The 20,949-nt window shown below is 36.8% G+C and overlaps 1 protein-coding gene across 9 annotated transcripts in view; it reads right to left on the bottom strand.

Moving 5' to 3' along the window:
* LOC131436156 (putative uncharacterized protein DDB_G0282133) overlaps positions 1-20,949 on the bottom strand; it is a 67,428-nt gene that overhangs the window by 13,033 nt on the left and 33,446 nt on the right. For 8 of the 9 annotated variants that reach the window (XM_058604755.1, XM_058604718.1, XM_058604710.1 and 5 more), the window contains exons 3-8: positions 18,797-18,935; positions 5,364-5,779; positions 4,142-4,876; positions 3,967-4,069; positions 3,677-3,830; positions 2,897-3,595 (exon numbers count right to left, since the gene is read on the bottom strand). In XM_058604755.1, coding sequence (XP_058460738.1) covers positions 2,897-3,595; positions 3,677-3,830; positions 3,967-4,069; positions 4,142-4,876; positions 5,364-5,779; positions 18,797-18,935 — 2,246 coding nt within the window. The remainder of the gene's footprint in view (positions 1-2,896; positions 3,596-3,676; positions 3,831-3,966; positions 4,070-4,141; positions 4,877-5,363; positions 5,780-18,796; positions 18,936-20,949) is intronic. The other variant, XM_058604764.1, reaches the window with a different exon arrangement.

Genomic DNA, 20,949 nt, shown 5'->3' with positions numbered 1-20,949 from the left:
TACTTATCAACCCCGTCTCGAAAATATTCGAAAATGATATATTCAGTGGATACACAAGAAAAGTGGGAAAAAAGTGTAAAGTTAAAAGATAAACCAACAGTTCATCGAATTATCTAAAATTGATCTGAAAATATACGATGATTTCTAAATAAGAATTGAAACCAAAGTCGAAACATTCATCGATGTTTTTATCCATTTACTGTCAATGTTAGTTTTGTCCACCTTTGAGAAACACTGTGCTAGCGAATCGTCAATGTTTGAAGGCCGGTGCGCATTGCAACGCGATCGGAAAAGTAGGCATTGAATTTTCACAATAATCGCTCATCAGAGCTGACATTTTGAAATCTGTGTTTCAACTTGAAATAAACTGTTTATCATCTGTGATGCATATTTTGGTTTTAAATCTGCGAAAATCTGTGAATTTCGAAAACAAACTGTGATCTGTGACGCAGAATCTGTTTAGCAAAAAAGATGGAAAAATCTATGGTTTTATAGAAAATTCAGTGAATGTGAATGTCAAAATGTTTCTTAATGGTGATATAAGATTGTAACAAACAACGAGCAACCACCTTTATTTCTCGGAAACAACTTGATCTTTGTAATGTCACTAATTATCTCACGTGTCCCACTTCCCGTCTCTTCACCATCTCAGCAGTTAACTTAATAACATCTTTTGCCAATTCTAAACTCCCTTCGCACTCCTCCCCCTGTTTCAATCCTTATTGCTACAATATGTACTGTACACGGATAAAAATCTATTCCCGGAACAATGATTAAAAATCATGAAATTATGAATCATATCTATCATGGATAATAAGTCATGATTTCATGATCAAAAAGATTGATATCATGAACAATAACACATCTTTCATGAGAATTTTCGTGATATCAATCATTTTGCTCATGAAATTTCATAAAAAGACATGGTTGATGATTTCATGATTAAAAAATCATGGTACCGGCAATAGATTTTTACCCGTGTAGAGGTAGTTTTTGTGGATCGGGTTCGGGTTAAAAAATTTGTTCTGGTTTCGGTTTTTTTTGAGTTTCAGAACTTTTTTCTTGTTTAGGTCGGGTACGGGTAACGATGTTTGTTGTTTCAACGGGTACAGGTCGGGTTTGGGTTTGGAAGAAAAATTAATCTCGGGCTCGGCTACGGATAAGTTTTTTATTGTCTATCGGGTACGGGTCGAGTTCGGATTTGAAAAAACCCCTTACCCAACCATCTCTAATGTACTGCTCTCCTTTCTTGTTGCTATCTTTTTCAAAATTATCAACCACCCAAACGGGCAGAAGGAAGCTTCAATCCGCCAACCATTGCCGACCACCACCTAGACGCAAGCTCCACCAGAGTAGATCACAGTTATTCCAACATTGCGATATTAGCACAGTGAATGAACTTAACGTAGTTTTAGATAAATAGTAAATTTCAATTAGAAACTACCCTCGGCATCCCTGAGCTTAAGCAGTGTGCCTCAAAAATTATACCCGGGGAGACCGGGGTAAAGCCAGACAGCTCAAATATCAGCAATTATTTCGAACCATGGATTGATCTTGTAAACGCACTTTCATGTGACATTATTATTGACATGTATATTTGATTTCTGTGCATTGTAATGCCGGTCTTTTTAGTGCTTTCAAATGTTCATTTCATGCTGAATCTAGTGATTATTGAGTGCGTTCGATTACGTAGAAAATAAAACTATTATTGCACCTAGAAAATTAACTGTCTGTGCGGGATTAAACCAGACACATAATTTTCGATATGAAATTTTAAACGGACTCTTGAAACGTACCTATAAATTGATATCTATATTTCCATTCTATTTCTTATCACTTATTAAAACTAGATTCACTATAAATTCAAGTAAAACGTTCATTATATGTAGCGAAACAAGCAAGCAGTTTTCAAAACAGACTATAAAGTCAGTTTCAACATCAATTATTTTGTACTGCAGGGCGTTAAGTTCCGAGAAATCAAAAAACAATTCATTCGAACACGGTTTCATTTCATTTTCGCTCATTAGGTCATCTTAAGATTTGGCGCCCGACTGTGTTCGATCTTCATTTTTGCGCGAAACTTTATAGTCCCGTGGTTCCTAAATTTTGAATTTTGGGTTGGTCAAATTTATCGTGATTTGGTACAAAAACTAATGCATGTATTTCCCAGTCACAAATCGGTGAAGGTTGAAGCTATTTAGTTGTAATGGATGCTTTTTTCAATTTCCTAACAGTGTTCGGCTTAGCCCCGGTCTCCTCTATTAAATAAAAAAAATCCACCTTCGAACATCAAATTCCATTGAACAAACTACTATATATATTCGAATTTTAACCGTTGCAAAACGAATAAACGTCTTCCAGTGAATGCGATAATTCTAGATTTTATAATTCTTGGTACTGAGATTTTCCCAATTTTATCAGAAATAAAAACTGTAAATGTCGAACGTAAGTAATGGGTTCAGAAGGGTCACAACTGTCTTCTGCAGTAAACAACTGAAAAATAATACAAATTTTACTCAATTAATCTCAATTCCAGTACACCTGTTAATATTGTCTAGAGATTATGAAAAAATCAAAGTTCGGAAGGAATAAGAAATTAATTAAAGTAACTGCTTGAATTTTCTCTTTCTTCTAAAATTGCTTTTTTGCAATTTTAAATTTCCAACGAACTGTGTTGAACGGGTATCGTTGGCAACTAAGCTTAAGGGGAGTTCTTATGTAGGAGTTTCCAAACCCTAAAAGAAACTATTGTTATTGATTTACAAAGGAAAATAGTTTTAATGACTCGCGTTGCAGCCAATCATCTTCTAAGGACGTGCGTGCGCATTGCTCTCTGTCAATTATTCCACCCAGTATTCAACTATATCCGAGAGTCACGTAGTGCGTTCCCACTCACCTGAAACAAACGATCTCCCGGCAGAAGTATGGTCCGTGTTGTACTCCGCACATCGAGCATAGCGAGTCCTCCAGATAGGGATCCACTTGCAGTTTTTTCGTGAATTTAGCCGTTTTGATTTCGATAAACGCTGCCACCACGGCCTTCATGTACGAGCGAGAGTTGTTGAAGGTGACGCGAGCCGAACCCAGTGGGTACTTGTATTTGTCCGTGTCGATGCCAACGTAAACCACGCCATCGAACAGATCGTTCATGATTTTTGCCAATCCTTCGGCTGTGAGCTGACCGTGTAGTGCCCCAACGAATACGGTCTTTGTCGGATCGAGCTTCTGTGAAGTGGACTTGACGTAATTCGAGTCAGCAATGTTCCACGGAATCACTTCCACGTCTTTCGATTTGATTCGCTTCGAAGAAATCTTGAAGTTGATTTTTGCTCCCGGTTGAGGCAGCATTTTATTGTGTAACACCAACTGTCCCGATTGTTGATGTTGAAGCTGTTGATCGTCGCTATTTGCTGACGAGTAAGTCAAAGCTCCGGAAGATGTCGAATTGTTTCCACGACTAGAACCGTTGTAGCTATTCGCGTCTGTGTAGGTACAGGTTTGAAGCAACGCTTTGACCTGCTTGTCCGATTCGAAAATAATATAAACATATCCCTTGGGTTGAATCGCTTGCTGTTCCTTACCAGGCCACTCGACCCTATCAGAGAAAAATAGATGTTGCAGTAAAATGCAGTTTCTTAAAACATTCAAGTCCGTTCAGTTCAATTCAGGCACTCACTTGATGGAGCCGAAAGGCTTGAAAATCTGCACCAGCGATTGTTCGCTTATATCCCAAGGCATTCCACCGAGGAAAATTTTTGACGAATAAGTTACCAGCCGATGGGACCGCGGTGGAAGCACACCACTCCACGTACACGTTGCATCGTAATGAGCTGTAATGAAAGATGTGAAAAACATTATCAAAGCGAGATGAAGAAGGACACCACGGGAAATTGAATCAACGTGTTGCCTCAGTGTGTCTGTTGGTTGGCGAGGGACAAACAAGTAAGAATGGCGGAAATGAATTACCAGCAGATGAACGATGAAAACGTGCAATCCGGTCAAGATTGATATCGTTGCCACTGCTACTGGTGGACGATGGAGATGAGTTTTGCAGCGTCCAGTTCTTAAGCTATAGAAAAATAATGTTAGGTTAGTAGTAGTAATCAACAGTAAGGTGTCGATTGAAACACTTTCGCCCTACCTGATTGTTGTTGTAACTGGGTAGCAGTTGATTGAATTGATATTGTTGCAATTGGAATTGAGATAACTGCTGTGACTGTTGCAGAAGACGCAAAGTACTAAGCGCCTGTAGGTTCTGCAACCGTTCATAGTCACTTGCTAAACTGCTGCCACCATTGCCAATGGAGTCTCTGGTGCAGTTTCCATTCCCGAAGGACGATCCTCCTTGTAATTGGTGTTGCTGGTAAAATTGATTGAAATGCGGAAGCGAACTATACTGCGAATGTGAGCTCACATTGTTGTTACTGCTACTGTTGTTGTTGTTATTGTTGTTATTGCTGCTGTTGTTGTTGTTGTTGTGATTATTGTTGTTACTGTTGCCATAGTTATGATGGTTGTGTCCATTTTGTTGCTGCTGCTGCTGCTGGCTGATGGTGAGGTAACTAATCATGTCCAAAATGTTGGTACTATCTAAACTGGACAGCAGACTGGAGTCATTGTCGGGCGGGGAATTGGAACGTGACAGAGACTGATTAACACCAAAGAGAGAGGGGGTGTTGTTAGGTTCGTAGTTATGATTCAGGTCGCTGAGTTGCTGCGATCCGCGAAAATATCTCGTGCTGGGTCCGGTGGATGATGCGTTCGGCGACGTCGGCAGGGAGCAGTCATAACCACTCATGTTACGCTGAAGCAATTTCAGTGCCTCCGAAGTCAGATTGCTTGCACTGTTCGAACCGGGCAGACTGATGTCGTCGAACTGGGAAATAAAAAAGAAACATTTTCAATAGTTTGTGTAAATCCAAAGATTCTTTTAAGCCAATATGAATTGAAAAATTTATGATGGCATTTTTTCTCATATCAACGAAAAATTACCAAATTAAAGATTATCTCGATGCTAGGCTTAAACATTAATCTTTGCCCTATGAAATCACATTAGGTGTCTTGTTCAACGAGCCAAATCGACTTCCTCTAACTATCTATGCACTTCAGTCTATAAATAACGCATTACCCGGAAAGTCATAAGTGAGCGCAACAGTTTCGATAATAAAAGTTTGGAAACTATTTGTGGTCGTTTCGCAGCTGGCCAGGTTCCAAGATATGAACTAAAGAAAGCTAGTGAGAAAACTTTCGACATCTCTTGTGCCAGCCAGTTACATTTATACTTCCTAATCACCTTTTTGTCTCAATTGAACTTTTCCCTTCCCCATAATTGACTTTTACCCCGAAAATTGTGTTTCACTTACCCGAAAGTCGTCGTAATTTTTTGCCGAATGAGCACTGCCACTGCCGTAGTAAGTTGGCGATTGGCCACCACCGCTGCCGCTACCACCACCACCACCACCGCCTCCTCCTCCTCCACCGCAGCTTCCGTTTCCACCGATCTCGGGTGAGTTGAGGCTGGAACTGGACATGGACAGTCCGGAGAAATTGAACGGATTGCTGGTGTTGATAGCTGGCGAGGAGCCCGTATTCGGTCCGCTCAGGTTCGACCCGAGTATGCTGGCACTTTCCGGACAACCGAGGGAAGAAATCGACGAGAACGATGCCAACGGAGACTGTTGGTTATTGATGCTACTGTTGGTGCCCAGCGACGATGAGGTGGAGGTAGATTGCGATGATTGTGATGAACCCAAGATATCCGAGAAGGATACATTTTCTGCTGAAACGATACGGGGAATGGCGAACGAAATACGATGAGATATCATTTCGAAATTTGACGGTAGCATTGTATTGATGTATGTCACAAACGGATTCGATGTGGACCAAAAATAACGACTGATGCTGGCTGATAGGGAGTGTATTTATTTCAAAAGAAATTGCTCTGCTTGGTGAGAAGTAAACTACGTCTTGGTTATTTTTTGAGAAGTTAATTAAGTTAGTTAGGATATATAGTTTTCAAATTACACCGAACAAACGCATTAGCTTTCGGGGCGTGGAGAAAAATCAGTTAAAATTAGTTGCATCTTGTAAAGCTTTCAACCATAATTCGATCAATATTTCTGTTCAAATATTCATACACTTCAAATTTCTCATGTTTCGATTAAATAAATTTAAATAAATAAATAAATAAACAAGACTCTGAAACGATGACAGAGTATTACAATGCCTTTTTTGTAACAACGTCCAGAACTACGCATATCAAAATCCAAATGAAATGAAATTGTCTCACATAATCGACACAAATCGAATCGAACCAACAATTCATACAAAATACTACGCGGTTCCATTAGAACCTGAATTGAAGAATCAAAAACAGCTTTTTACTAACTACTTGTCACTACCCAACGACAAGGAACAAAAATATGCAATAAAGTAGGCTTTGATAAGATCAGGACTTATGAACCAAGTGGAAATCAATCTCAGTAAGAGGTAGAGATTGCCATAAATGGTCTTATGATTTTCTTAATTGCTTTCTATACATGGTATCAGGCGCGTATGCAAGAGGGGGTTTTAGAGGTTCAAACCCCTCCCGAAACCTATAAAAATAATAAAATCCAGAGATGCCAAGTGAAAATTTCACATATCTGCAGGCAGGGTTGCAGAAGTCTGTGTATCTGAAAAAAATCTGCAGTCAGTATGTCTTGCTGGTAGCAATTTCTCTATAAAGTATGACACGCAGAACTGACTTGGCGAGCAAAAAAAAGGTCGCGCCAATTTCAAAAGTATGTAAATTTGGACGAAAGTCGGCGAAAACCTCGATTTTCAAAAGTCTGCAAAATTGATTAAATTTCTTCTTAAATTAAATATGACGAATTTCGCGCTAACTCGGTTTGTTGTCCCAAGAAGTCACTTTGCATACTTTGTTTTCTCAAAATTGATCCAGACTGTCTTTTGAGAAGGGCCAAACATTTTTAACCAATTTTTTTCAAAGAGTTATTGTTGGAAATGATGTCTTACAAAAAGTGTTATTGCAGTGTTCTCCACAAAATCAGTCAAATTTTTCAATAATAATACTGTAAAAATCTTTACCGAGTCCTACACTGCCGAGTCCTACATCGGTTGCCCGATATTAGCGAAAAGTATAAGTTTTTTTTAACAAAAACTTTTTTTCCTTTCAAAACGGCCATCTTATAATATATGGAAGGTTAGCAGGGAACATGATTATCGATGTTGGAACAAACTTTTATTCGAATAAAGAATGGCGTTCAAATTTTTAAGATCGATTTTTTCCAGTGTAAAATTCGATTAGTATTTTTTTCAGTATTTCAATTGGAAAATTAGACTTATTTTGAGAACATCAACAGCACAACTATTTTTTGTAGGATTTGTCATTTCTCTGCTCTAATTATTTGCACAAAAAAATTGGTAAAGATGTCTAGTCCTTTTCAAAAGATAGAGTAGAAAAATAAAGTGAGCTTTTGGTGAAAAACTCTATACGCTGCCAACTCCGAATACGGTTTTGCGCGAAACTCGTCTATTCGATTCCCGTACTGAAAAAAAAATCGGGTTTCAAAATTTGAAGCCCATTTACAAAAAAAAATGCCACTTTCAAATTCAACGTAACTTTGTCCCAAGGTAGATTATTATGTTCCCTTTTAACCGTCCAGATATTGTAAGGCGGGCAATTTTTAGAAAAAAAGTGTTGTAGTGTTAACTAAAACTTTTTCTAGTCCATTATTGATATTTTTTGCAAACATTGGGCAACCAGTATTCTATGAAATCTTCTCTCAAATTAAGATTCATTGAATTTTTGGATAATAATAATTTTCAGTTTAGTTTAGTTTTTTTATAAAAAAGACACTGTAGACACTTTTTATTAAAATAATAAAATTTTTTTTTCTGCTGAATTGATTTTAATTTTTAAAAGTCAATTCAATATAGAAGTTAGACAGTCTACGTCAATACAACAAATCATATTCAGTGAGCGTTTCTAGCAAATCAAGTGCTTTTATGGTCAAAAAATTTTTGTTTGTGTTATGACTTCACTAAATCAAAACGAAGCGGTGGGGCGAAAATGTCCGCTTTTTGGCGGGCGAAAACGACCACTAGACATCAGATAAACGGGAGTATCGCTACTCTAATTTTCAGAAATTAGATTATAACCTACAATATACTTCAATCCGTAAAATTGGAATCCACGGGTAGGAGTAAGAAAAAACCAATCTATCATTTTAACGTAAACTTGAAGTCTTTATATTTCAATGTTCTTTTAGAAGTCTTAATCCTTGCCAAAAATTCTAGTAATAGATTTTCACGGTCTTCTTTTTATGCCAATTTCTTATTACTAAGAAAAGTTTTATATTTCAGAAAAAATAGGTAATTGCTTGGTTTCAGGTCCGGATTATATGATGGATGCATTGAAACTTGCCAACTAAACTTCAGGAACTTATGGCGTGTGTGGCCTAGCGTTGTCCGGATGAAACACGACTGTTTTTCTGTAACCCAAAATCCGATATAGAATTAACTCATAACAAATTATCTCTTTCCATTCTTATCAAATGCACAACACCTTTCGGTTTAGCTCCAAAACAAGATGAGACTTGGGACAAAAACTTACCTCTTGTTTTTCTTGCAATTAATGTTGCCTGCCAAAATCATTATTGATAGTTGACTGTATGTAGTTAGTGCAGCCAATTTCTCTGACAAATTCAAATTTGTGATTTTTATTTCAAAATTTAAATAATAGTTATATCCGTTATATTTACCAAAATTTCGTCATATGTTGCATGGTGCTTAATCGTTCATTAAAAAAATTGTATTTTTATAGCACTAATTAAGCTTTTACAGTATACACACGGATCAGGGTCATTTCGTCGAAGGAGTTGCTTCACCGAAAGTCATTTCGACGTAGGGATCATTTTGCCGAAAACGTTATTTCGCCGAATCATATCTCAATTTTAGAGTTGGTGGAGTACCAACACGCTGCTTTTCATTCGGATTGAACTTAGACAAAGGAATCTGTTTTGGGTAAGCCGAACAAAACGAATTAACCTAAACAGACCGACGCTTCTGACGACGGAGCGTCCGTGCACTTTTGATGAAGATCCTTTGTCTGTTGAAGGAAGTATATTTTTTTTATACTTATAACACTACTAATAGTTTTAGTACATGACGACTTTCAGGTTACAGGTTTGTATGCAAGAGACCACCGCTGCCGACTGAACATTGGGCAACCCGGACTTAGTCACCTCGGCAAAGGATAGATAAAACTTACGTAAAATCTTATTTTAGTATCCCGCATCACGTGTAGGATGCGTATACTACGAACTACTTCCAAGTAGCCCAAATATCAAAATTGAATGAAACTCGATTAATTTTTTTGATGTCGATATTCCAAGGAAAAAGGCCAGAATATTAGACCAATCACCATTCCGAAAATTTTAATCTCGACAACGCACGATGATTCATTCGTGAGCTCAAAGAAGAGAGTTTTTTCCATTTTGATGAACCCGATTTTTGTTATCGGGTCCAAATATGCCGATTTCATAAAACTTCACTTGAACATTTTTGTTACATTCAAACTGAGTAGGCTTCAAAAACGAGTGGATTACTGGCAGGGTTGTCACATATATAGATTAATCTGTATTTTACAGATTTTTTAGACAGATTTTTGACCTAGACTCTGTATATACAGTAATACAGGTTTTACAGATTTTTGATAGCGTGGATTAAAATTTGAAGAAAAATAAAAAATAAATAATGATAAAATATGTTAAATAATGGTACTGTTTTTTCTCGAAGTAACACATATTTCGAAACTTCGGCAAACACATTTGCTGGATTCGGGATAATAGTTGATCATCGATGAATTGAGAACAAGTTTTGGTCAAATCTCGGCAAGAAAATGCACTTTGTAGAAAAATCAATAAATCTGCTAATTTCGGAATAGGAAATATTTTTTTCTGAGCAATCAGCACAATTGTGTGTTGTATGATCTGTCTCGCCATTTTACTTTACAGAGCTCGAGAATTGGTTTTAAGTGTGAATGCGCCGCATTGATAAACATATGGAGAACAAAATGGTTTACTTATTTTCTTACTAACAACCTATTTCCAAGCGACTACGGTGACATTTTATTCAATCAGTCAGTCAGACGAACGTCCAAAACAATACCACATCGACTTAAGTTGGTTTGTAAATTTCACGGCCTTCTATTTTAACTGTGCTAGCCTTCCCTGGTCAAGACTATTTGAACCCACTTCGCATACTGTACCCTAGACGATTCCCCTCTCGTCATAATCTTAAGCACCCTCTTCTCACTGGAGCAGAACCATTTTTATTACTTTACATGATCCGCCGCCGCGAAAGAAAAAATAGCGAAATAAGGTGCAAGCGTGTTGTATGAATAAATAGAAAATAAAACCCGGTGAGAGAAATTTGAAAAAGCAAAAAAAAAGTGGTGTTGATATGGGCAGCCAGTAACCGTGACAACCATCTTCCGGACGGGCATATGAGCGATGAGCGTGTGGTTCTTTTTCCATTTCCACCTGTTTAACCGTTTCTGTTGTTACACTGCGCTAAATGTTTCTGTCGGACAGCTCTTCCTGTGTGCCATCATTACCGCTCGCCACTGGCGGAATGATCTTTTCTCGTGCGCGCCACGCAGGGATCGAGTGAACAATCAGGCAGTTATGGCAGGTGTGCGGTCGAGCGCCTTCCGCGCAAGTGCCACCTCCGTAAGGGGGCACACCGCACGTCAATTTGGTCAAGCTTTTCTTGGAGTCCGAAAAGAAGAGTGGCGAAGCGAGATAAAAATACCATATATTGTACTGATTAATTAATTAATTACACGGCAAATCATAAAACACAAAAAAAAACGAAGTAGAAGCGTGTGCCAGTGTGGCCGTGGATTAGCAAATAAATACGTGGCCAGTTAGAAAGGCAACCAACGAGATGCGTAAAAAGGTGTTTACTACGATGTCTGAAAGGTTACAGTTCATGCGCGCACAGGAACTACGTTGAGACGCAGACGTCGTTAATGAGTAATATAAATGCATAAGATTGATTTGGTTCAGTAGATTTCATTTGTATAACACTGCAATCAATCACGTTAGTAATCATATGTAATTAAAAAACAATCAATTCATTTGTCAAGCACACAAAATAGATCAAGAAAATTTTTTTTCTAGAAATCATAGCTTGCTGTGGGTCTCGCAACGATAGTGATTTTATCTCCATCGTAAGCAAGTTCCATTGTTCAAACTTGCTCGGAAATTTTGTTTCAAATCATTCAGAATTAGGAATCAATATCCAGGTGCATGTCAGGGAGATGGAAACGTTAGCTAACAAGTAGAAAAACAAAATGTGGTGTCTGATATTGAAATTTAACTAAAATTCGTTTATAACATCTGTTTAAAATATAAACAAAACGTTGGAAACAGCATAATATAGATGTATTTTTGACATTTATAAATTCAGAACAAGCATTTATTACAGCACTGCGAATAATGTCAACGTAATAACTAATCACGAATTTTTTTCACAATGTTGCCCATCTTGAGCTCAGATTTTAGAAATCCATATTATTCATGAATTCATAAGTCATATTCAATAATAAACGCTTCCCGTGAATGACGCTTTTTCGGCCATAATTTCCCATGAACAAGTATATCCCTTTGTTCCTAAAACCAAAGTTCAGCGGAGAGAAAAATCGTAGTTGTGGTAACGTGATATACATAACCAACATTTTAGCACCACTTGCATTTAAATTTGTGTGCGAGTGACGTTCAACGTTCGAGCTAATATTCAATTATTAAACTACTCGAATAATTTGAAAAGTCGAGTATGAGTCATCGATTTACAACCTAACATAGATAACCGATTCAAATTCAATCTATTAGTTTAAAAAATTATACCAGATTATCGAGTAATTCGAAATATCTCACATCTCTATTTTTGAACTAGGTTCAACCCCGTTAGAAAAATAAACCATGACAACTTAGGAGGTCCCGGCCACCAGAATTGCAGGTTTGTCAACAGATTTAAATATTTCTCTTGAGGATGCAAAATTTTTCCCAATTCCCGACGATTCTACAAACATTTTGCATATTTCCGGAACTTTACAGACATTTAGCAAATTTTTTTAAACTCTTTGTTTGGCGGTCGCTAAATCTCTTCCATTGGAATATTCCGTGTGCTCAGATTATTTAAAACAGGTCTATAGAAATTAGAAAATTTCGGCAGCTGTCAAAATTTTGCAGGCGAAAGTGTGTCATTCTCTCGCCACGTCACGTCTTGCAAGATCGCTCTTCATTCTTTTCTTCTGTTCGACTCCATTTGATATTTATCAACCCTACGTGCACATCCAAAAATGAAAACGAGTCTTGAGACCAGGTAAATGAGATGAAAATACTGGTATATTGAGAGAAGGAACTTTGCCTACCATGTTTGGCAGTGCAAAAACAATTCATTTGTACTTCTAATGGAATAAATTAAACCAAATGCGCTAAAAATGAAGAACCGATTCAAAACGGTTCTACCAGTCTTGTATGGCAAGAATCCGGCAGAAACAGAACCGGTAATATCTGTTAGGCGAAATTCTCTACCGGAAGCGGTTGTTGCCAGATGCTGGAATTCTGTCAGCATTCCGATAAAACCTTCTGGAAGACGTTGCCAGGTATCTGACTGGATGGAACAATCAACTTCTTACTTACATTGTTATTGCTCAATTTGCCAGGTTAATACAGACGTTTTAGATGTTAACGAACGATCATATATACTATGAATAAACTTTCCTTGGAAAAGTATTGAAAATCATTACGGAAACGTGCAAAAAGTATGAACAACCTAACGTCAATTTAGTTCTCTATTTATCACTGAGCCGGATTGTCAGTGAAATTATAAGTGTCATTCAATTTGCTCTCACTTTATGTATGTGTTAGTGTAAAAATCAGACGACTAACGCAAATTTATCACACTCGAGCTGAACGATTGGACAATGCAAACCAAGGTAGGCCGTTTTTTAACTTCTTGGAAATTTCAACAGTTTCAGCTGGAATTCTAGAAAGAACTGGTCATTTGCTAGTTGTATACATCCGATAAACTTGAAGATTGAATTTTATATATTCAACAAAATAATTTTTTTGAGAATCGAATTGAGAGAATTGACAATTCAGTTCGCTTTTTCTCATTAAATTCAGATAAATTTCTGAATCAATCGTTTGGAGGCAAAATTCATTCGGAATCGGTTGTTGCACTGGAGTCCGCACTGATTCGAAGTTCAGACAGAATTACACATGGATTTCTAAATGAAAATGATTCGCCCACTCGAATTGATTCGGAATTCTATAATAATAATGAATTTCGCTTTTTCTTATTCAATTTCGACAGATTCGGTATCGGTAGTCGCGCTGGAGTTCGGAATTCATTCGGAACTCATTACAAACTGAAAGTGCGTAATCATTAAATTAGAATTCTTCCATAATTCCATAATATCGATTTGACCCCAGTTTTACTGCAGTTTTGTACTGAAAAAGCAATATTTCAGTAAGAAAACTTTATAATTATGAAGCGATATTAGCCTATTTAGCTATTTCAACTTCATTTTCTTAGTAGACACAGATATGGAAAAATCACGACCGTCACAATCGAATTTTCATAAATGCACATAGAAGAAGCACCGCAGTTCACTTATTTTTACAACTTAAAGCATGCGAAAATAAATCATGTAACACCTAAACAGGCACAAAATATAATTTCACATGTTAATAATACGGCATGCTTGGATTTACATCATGGTTTTTCGTATGTAGTTTTCGTTTATTTTCTCTTAGAGTCCAGAGAGTTATTGATTTTTAACTGAAAACCATTTCAATAAATTATCGCGAGAGAACATAAAAAGGACATTGTAGGAAATAAGTGCCTAATGTTGGCATTCAAACAACTCAAGCACAATATTGGCGAGGGATCGAAAAACGGGATGCACATGCACCATCCACAATGATTTAATTGGCCTTTCTCGAAGCTAACCATTATTGTCGTACGATGTCCATTTTCCAGCTTGCCTCAGTCTCAAACAGAAAAACAAATCATTTGCAACGAGACAAGCTGCCAGCCATATTTTCAACAATCGCCAAAATACAACTGAAGGCTATCATTCATGCTATTTATTTTTGTTTTATTTCTTAAAACTATGCTCCGGACTGTTCAAGTAAAGAATCACGGATGTAATGAGCACTTCATTTTAAATGAATGGACTGACTTCGGTCACTCCTGCAGTATGCTTCATAACAAAAAACCAATTTCTAGTGATTGAATTAGTCTCGCTTTTAGCAAATAGTACTACACGAATCCGAGTACAAGTGAAAAGTTCCCTTATAGCAAACTCCACACGTGTAGGAAGCACATCGAATCTCATGTTCAGCCCAGACGTTGACAAAATAAAAGTAAAGTCGTGTAATGGAAGGAAAAGTTGAGATGTGGAGTGTAGATAAACATGAAACGAATTCTCAAGCTAGAATTTTAGTCGAATCATTTTCACAAAGAAATTTTCACATTACAGTAGCAATCCATAATACAAAGCTAATAACTGAAACTCACTGACGCGTTAATCACAAATGACATCATTCAGAATCGATATATGCACGATTCCAGACCAAGCTTTTTACTCTTCACGCTCGTATGGACACTGACATTTTTATTTTTCTTTCTGCGCTCATTTCGAATCCGAATGTACCAACAATGTTTTTTTTCCTTTCCTCAGTTCTATTAACATTTATGCCTTCCGCTAACCTTCCCCTACCATGATTACCACCGCAACGCTAGTTATCTCCGCCCGTGCCACGGTTCTATGCCAGTGTGTACGTAGTATGCAATTTTCCTCCCTTGCCTGATAACAGCGGTACCTAGTAAAAGCCTTTCCGCTTCCACTAACCGATGTTCAAATCAAACCAGACAGCCCAACCCAGGGTTGAATGGAATCAATCCACCTGATAGTTATTTCAGGTCTTTCTCGTGTCAAAACTCTTACAAAACTGTTACTGTTTGTCGACAGTATCACAAAGAAGGCTATGATTGAGCAAGCGATTTGCAGATGTGTCATGAAAATGGAGCCTCTCGTCACATCCTCAACGATGACTTCCCAAATTTACATCAACCCAGTTAAATATGATTTGCAAACCAATAGTAAATTTTATTATCAAAACCAAATATCTCAATGTTAGCCCTTAACATTATTCTGTTTGAAATAGTTAAAATATCTACATGAGTAAATAGCAACAAAATATACAATTCTGTCATTGTAATATCAAAGAAAGAACATTCATAATAGATTAATACACTATCATCTTTCATTTGTCTTTATTTTAAATCAATTCTAATTACGATTTTAAGACGATTTCAGGATTCGTCGAAATGACCCTCTCGGCGAAATGGCATTCGGCAAAATAGCATTCGGCGAAATGGCTTTCGGCAAAATGACCCTGATCCCTCATCGCATACCACAAATTCGAAAATGATCCATTTACACTTGCTGGCGATAACTAGGGATGTCGTAGTATTGATCGATTATTCGAGTAATCGAATAATAACCCAAATAATCGAGTAATATTTATTCGATTACTTTGAACTAATGTTCGATTATTGAGCCAATCGAATTATTCGAAAAATTGCATAATAATAATCGAATAACTAATCGAGTAATCTATTAATAACCCAGATAATCGAACAAAATAATCGATTAGTTTGAAAATTATACTCGATTATTGAATAATCGAGTAATTCGAAAAATTCGACATCCCTAGCGAAAACTGTGAACTCAAATGAAAACCGTCACATTTTGTTTATTGTACTGGTCGGAATAATTTTCTGTCATCGAGCTGATGTTCATGCCTATTCATGCGAACTTGTTCACTGTCGGCGGCTCAGACAGGTGGGTTCATTCGCTCTTGAAATGGAGCAAACGAAACTTCAAATGACTGGGTATGGTTAATCAATTGAAGATGATTCCAGTGGATCTCATTTGATTATGAACACAAAAGTCAATTGGACGATTTGAAATATACTGACAGTGAAAGGCCACACACTTTTTTTTTCACTGAATCTCGGCAAAATAATTGCCGCGATTTGCACAACCGAGTACTCGGTAATCATCTCGGCAAAAAAAATTGCGGAGTCTGGGCAATTTCGAGTTTGAGAAACGTCAGTTATTACCGAAATTGTCGGTAAAATGTTTTATGTACATTCGGAAAAACTTTTACTGTATGTTCAGGAAGTGGAATCTATGAATTACCGAGATTCCACCTATTGAAATTGAACAAAAAAAAAACGGCTCTATTTTTTCGAAATATTCAATGTGTGGTTAAAGTTTCGCTTTATTGTCGTATAAACGTAAAAAAAATACAAAAAATGCAATTTTTTCGAGTGATCATCGGAAAACTTCAGCAAAATATTGCATCAGAAAATAACTGATTCTTTCCAAACATAAATGACAGTTGTCTTGCCGAATATCGGCAAAAGCTAGCACTTATTTCGAAATTTCGGCAAACGTATTTGCTGATTCTGGCAAATTCGTTATTCACTGATGAGTTCAGTAAAAAGTTATGCCAAATTTCGGCAAAAAGATGCACTTTGCAAAAATTCAGTAAATATTTCAAGCGAATCTCGGAAAACACAATACTAGCAAAATTGTGTATTGCCGATCTGTCTCGGCATTTTACTTTACCGAGCTCGACAATTTGTTTTAAGTGTGCAGAAATTTCATTGTCATCAAAATAGTTTCATTTGAAAATAGTATTCATCTTTTTGTCACTTTTCAATATGGGACTGATATGCAAGTTTAAGCAGTTCAGCTAAGTTACAAAGAGAGAGAAGCCAAACTTTTTTAACAAATACTACACAAAAAGCGTCGTAGGGTAATCCCGATCAGATGCACATAACAAAATCATAACACACGTATATCAACAGTTGATATGTATAACAATTTGAGTTATTTTGAGATATTTTACAAATGAAAACAGTTGAAAGTTAAAACTTATGATAACAATATAATAACAAAATCAGTTATGATGTTTTATTTTTATCTACAAGACTCATGATAAAGTTCATCAATTGAAAAAATGAGTTTTTCCGTTGCTTTTATCGAAATATATTGGTCAGAATTTCAAGAAACTAAAAGAAAAAATTGGATCACTAAATAAATTATTCATTTAATAAAAAAAATCATTCAACAATTTTGAATTGAAACGATGCTAAAAGTTAGCTGTGATATAGTTTTTCTGTGTTAAATTTGCTATTCAATTTATTACAACTATTGTTATAAATTTCTGCTTTCGGACTTCTGTAGGTTATATCAAATTCAATAATAATTGTGATACAAACGTTTCAAAATCTGTTACGATTTTGTTCCCGTTAGAGTCTTTTTTGTTATAATTTTTGTTATTTTAACAGCTTACCAACCAAAAATATTTCAAAATTTGTTACAAAATATTTCTGAAATAAATTACTTCAGTTGTTATAATTCTGTTATTACCATCTGATCGGGATGGTATCCCCATTCATCTCAGCTCCAGTAGTTATTTCAAATATGAAAACCATCAGCTGGAGTGAGATGTGTTGTCTCTGTTCGATGAATTAACTTTAAGGGTAAGATGCATTCGTGAGTTTTCGTCTCGTTATTACAGCAGTTGTGAACAATCTTCGAACTATTATTTCTGCGAAATTACTTCTTAGAGCCGAAGCGAAAATCGGTACTAACATGTGATTAGGGCAAATCGTGCGATATGCCCTTCTGAAAGTTACGAAAAAGAATGCTCATTACTCAAGTTTTAAACATGAAATTCAAGCATATTGCGCACAATTTCGTAGATTGGGCTTCTATCTACGAGATTATATCGATTATTGTGTAAATGAAGGTTGTAGAGCCGAGCAATGAGCATTATATTTTGTAACATTCGCAAGGGCCTATCGTGCGATATGCCCTAATCACATGTTACTACCGAAATATTGTATTCAATTTTACCACAATTCGTTGATTGAAAGTCGACTAATCGGCAAAATAACATTGCGACTCTACTGATGAGAAAACTATTGGAACAATTGTCCAGTTATACAAAATCAGTTAAATTGTCAAATAAAAAAAATGAAAATCCGTATGTAGTCCTACAATAAAAAAATTTAATTTACAATTTTAAAATTGATTTACAAAAAATGCGGCCAACATTTGTTTGAGTTGGCGCTAAATTCGTCTAGAGCAAACATATAGGGATGCAGGAAACGAATATACATGTTCGTGTTGTAGGCGACGAAAATCTTCTTAAGTTGGACGATTTTTCACTCGATGCATGCCCTTTCTCCGACGACGATTTCCAACGAGAAAGGAAAAATATTGAAAATATGTTCAATACCATCATAATCGGCGCCTAACTAACCGTAAATGACCAAACAGCAATGCAGCGCATCAGCCCAGTCCGTTGAGGGCAGTGCGAATAGTCGGGCAGCAGCATGCAGAAGAAGATTTCTTGCATGCAACAGAGTTAGAATAGTTGTTCGTCCGCGCCTGGCTGAGCAATCGTGTCTTTCGACTAATAATGCGTCTGTTGGCTATATTTCCGCTTCGGTTAGACACGCTGTACGTCAAATATAGTGGAAAGGAGGGAATGCATCGGACACGTGCTCGTGCTGAAGGCGATAGCACAGTTAAAAAATTGTCTAGAGTGATCCCGCCCGATGTTACCGGACTCACAAGCAGTCAGTCTGTTCCAGTAATTAAATATTGAAAATTTCACTGCATTGTACTCACCTTCGATCGGAGATGGTAACCCTCGGCTGATGATTTCATTGTGCTCCAGAAGTAGTGAATTGATCGAATGTTTCTGCAGTATATCTGGGCCGGTCAATGATCGTGCAATGTCTGGACTGGGCCAATCCTTAAAGCTAGTCTGAAAAAGAAACGAAAAAAAAAAGAATAGAAAAGCTTTTACGTTATTGTCCCTGACTGTATCATATCTACATTCTTTAGAAGAAATGCGTTAATTATAACATTACACAGTAACTCCCGGTTCAGCTAAATCCTGTGGAACTAACTAATGAACCAGCAAATCCTACACTTTTCAGTAGATACCGCGCTTCCAACCGCGGTGAACTGCCCCGATGTGAGAGACTGGCGATAAACAGCTTCATTTTATTCAACACAAACGCTAATTCCCACCGAGACTGACAGCCAAACAGCCGCCAGTTAAGGATGTGCAGCGGATTCCGCTCGAATCACGAAAACGGAAGCCACATTGAAACCGGTAAAACAATACCGCCAACGACCGCATCGCATCGCATCGCGTTTGCTCGAAAAGAGGGGAAAATTATCTCTGGCACAAACAGGTGCGCTTTTCAATCTCGCATCACACCGAGCAAGCAGCGTTGGTTGCTTTGAGCAATCAGGAAAACTATCAACGTCGCTTTGGAGAATTTATTAAATTCATAAAACAATTGAGTAAAGAATATTTATATACAAAGAACCTGCTCGAGTGACCCCAGGGCGACGTATGAAGATATTTTTAATTACTCGGTTCGTTTAGTTCACGGCTCGTACAGCAGGATACGGGATGAAACCTTCCAACACCGAGAACAAACTGTGACGGTAACTGCGCAGCTTTGGTGATTGTCGTTTTGTGCCCCACTGTAAAATTTAGCGCTAGATGAATGTTACCCGGATCGCAACGACGTTGCACCGATTAACCGAGATTTTCAAAGTCTTATTGTTTGATTATTCAATCGATGCCTCTGTCATTACTGATGTCTCGGACGTAAACAAGAATCGCTATTAGGTGATGAGCCGAAGATGAAACATGAAAGCATACATTGTTTTGACCAAGTTTTCGGCTGTAGTTATTGTGTGTCTTATTTCTCGAAAGGACAATGTATGGAACATTTGTAGAACTAATTTAATACTATTATTTTGCTGAATAAAGTATGTTGATACGTTAAGGCGTTTAGGAGTTATGCAATGTTTTTGAGTTTTTTTAATGTATTTTTAAAACTAATTCAAATAAGTTAAAAAAAAAACACCCTTTCAATTTCCTTTGAAATTTTTTACTTATATTATGACCTTTCAGGAACCGCATAGGATACATTTTTATAGATCTGGCATCTAATGAATATTGATATTTGAAGCTGGACTAATTTTTAACAAAAAAAACAATCATAACTTTTCACTGGTAGCTCATAAGAAAAGTTTGGTTGAGCAAAATTATGCGCAATGATTAGTTCAATAACTCTTCTGAAGACAACTTTTCGGTGGAACGTTTCACATAAAAGTTAGAATAAAAAAAAGTGATTTTTCAGGAGCAGGGGAAAATTCATGTAACTCGATCAAATGAAGAGCTAGAGAGGTGCTTTTTTCAACAAAGTTGCTCGGGTTAAAATTTCCTACAACTTTATTTTACAACGAAATCATTTTTGAGTTCAATTAAGAAAATTAGATTTCAGATGTCAATCTAAATGAGGACCACCCTAGTAACTTTTTTCATCAAAAGGATCGCCATTTGATTACAAACAACTTTTGTGACGACACAAAATATTTAATAGTGAAATTTAATAGTGAAAACATTTTTGTCACGCTAATTTCCCCTTTCGGACCATAGTGCACTAGAAGATTCTGTAAAGATTTTTTTCAAACCTGAATAAAATCAAAAACTTTCTTTGGTATGAACTACCTTTTCTTTCTATAAACAGTTATGTTAAATTAATATAGATTTAAATGTGGCAACCCTGCACGCTGTGTGCTAGGCGATGGCGTTTTCTTCTTCCGTACCAGCACGTACCGATGCGGACCGATTTTGCATCCTTTTTGTATGACAGTTTGGAAATTTTGATTTGGGAACCGGATGTCGGATCTGGATGAAATTGCACAGTATCTTTTAAGACATTGGGAGATTTAATTTGAATCATGATTTGTAA

Source organism: Malaya genurostris, chromosome 1, assembly GCF_030247185.1.
Source record: "Malaya genurostris strain Urasoe2022 chromosome 1, Malgen_1.1, whole genome shotgun sequence".
NCBI lineage: Eukaryota > Metazoa > Arthropoda > Insecta > Diptera > Culicidae > Malaya > Malaya genurostris.
Note: the sequence above shows the minus strand (reverse complement) of the source record. Positions and strands in the feature narration are given on the sequence as shown.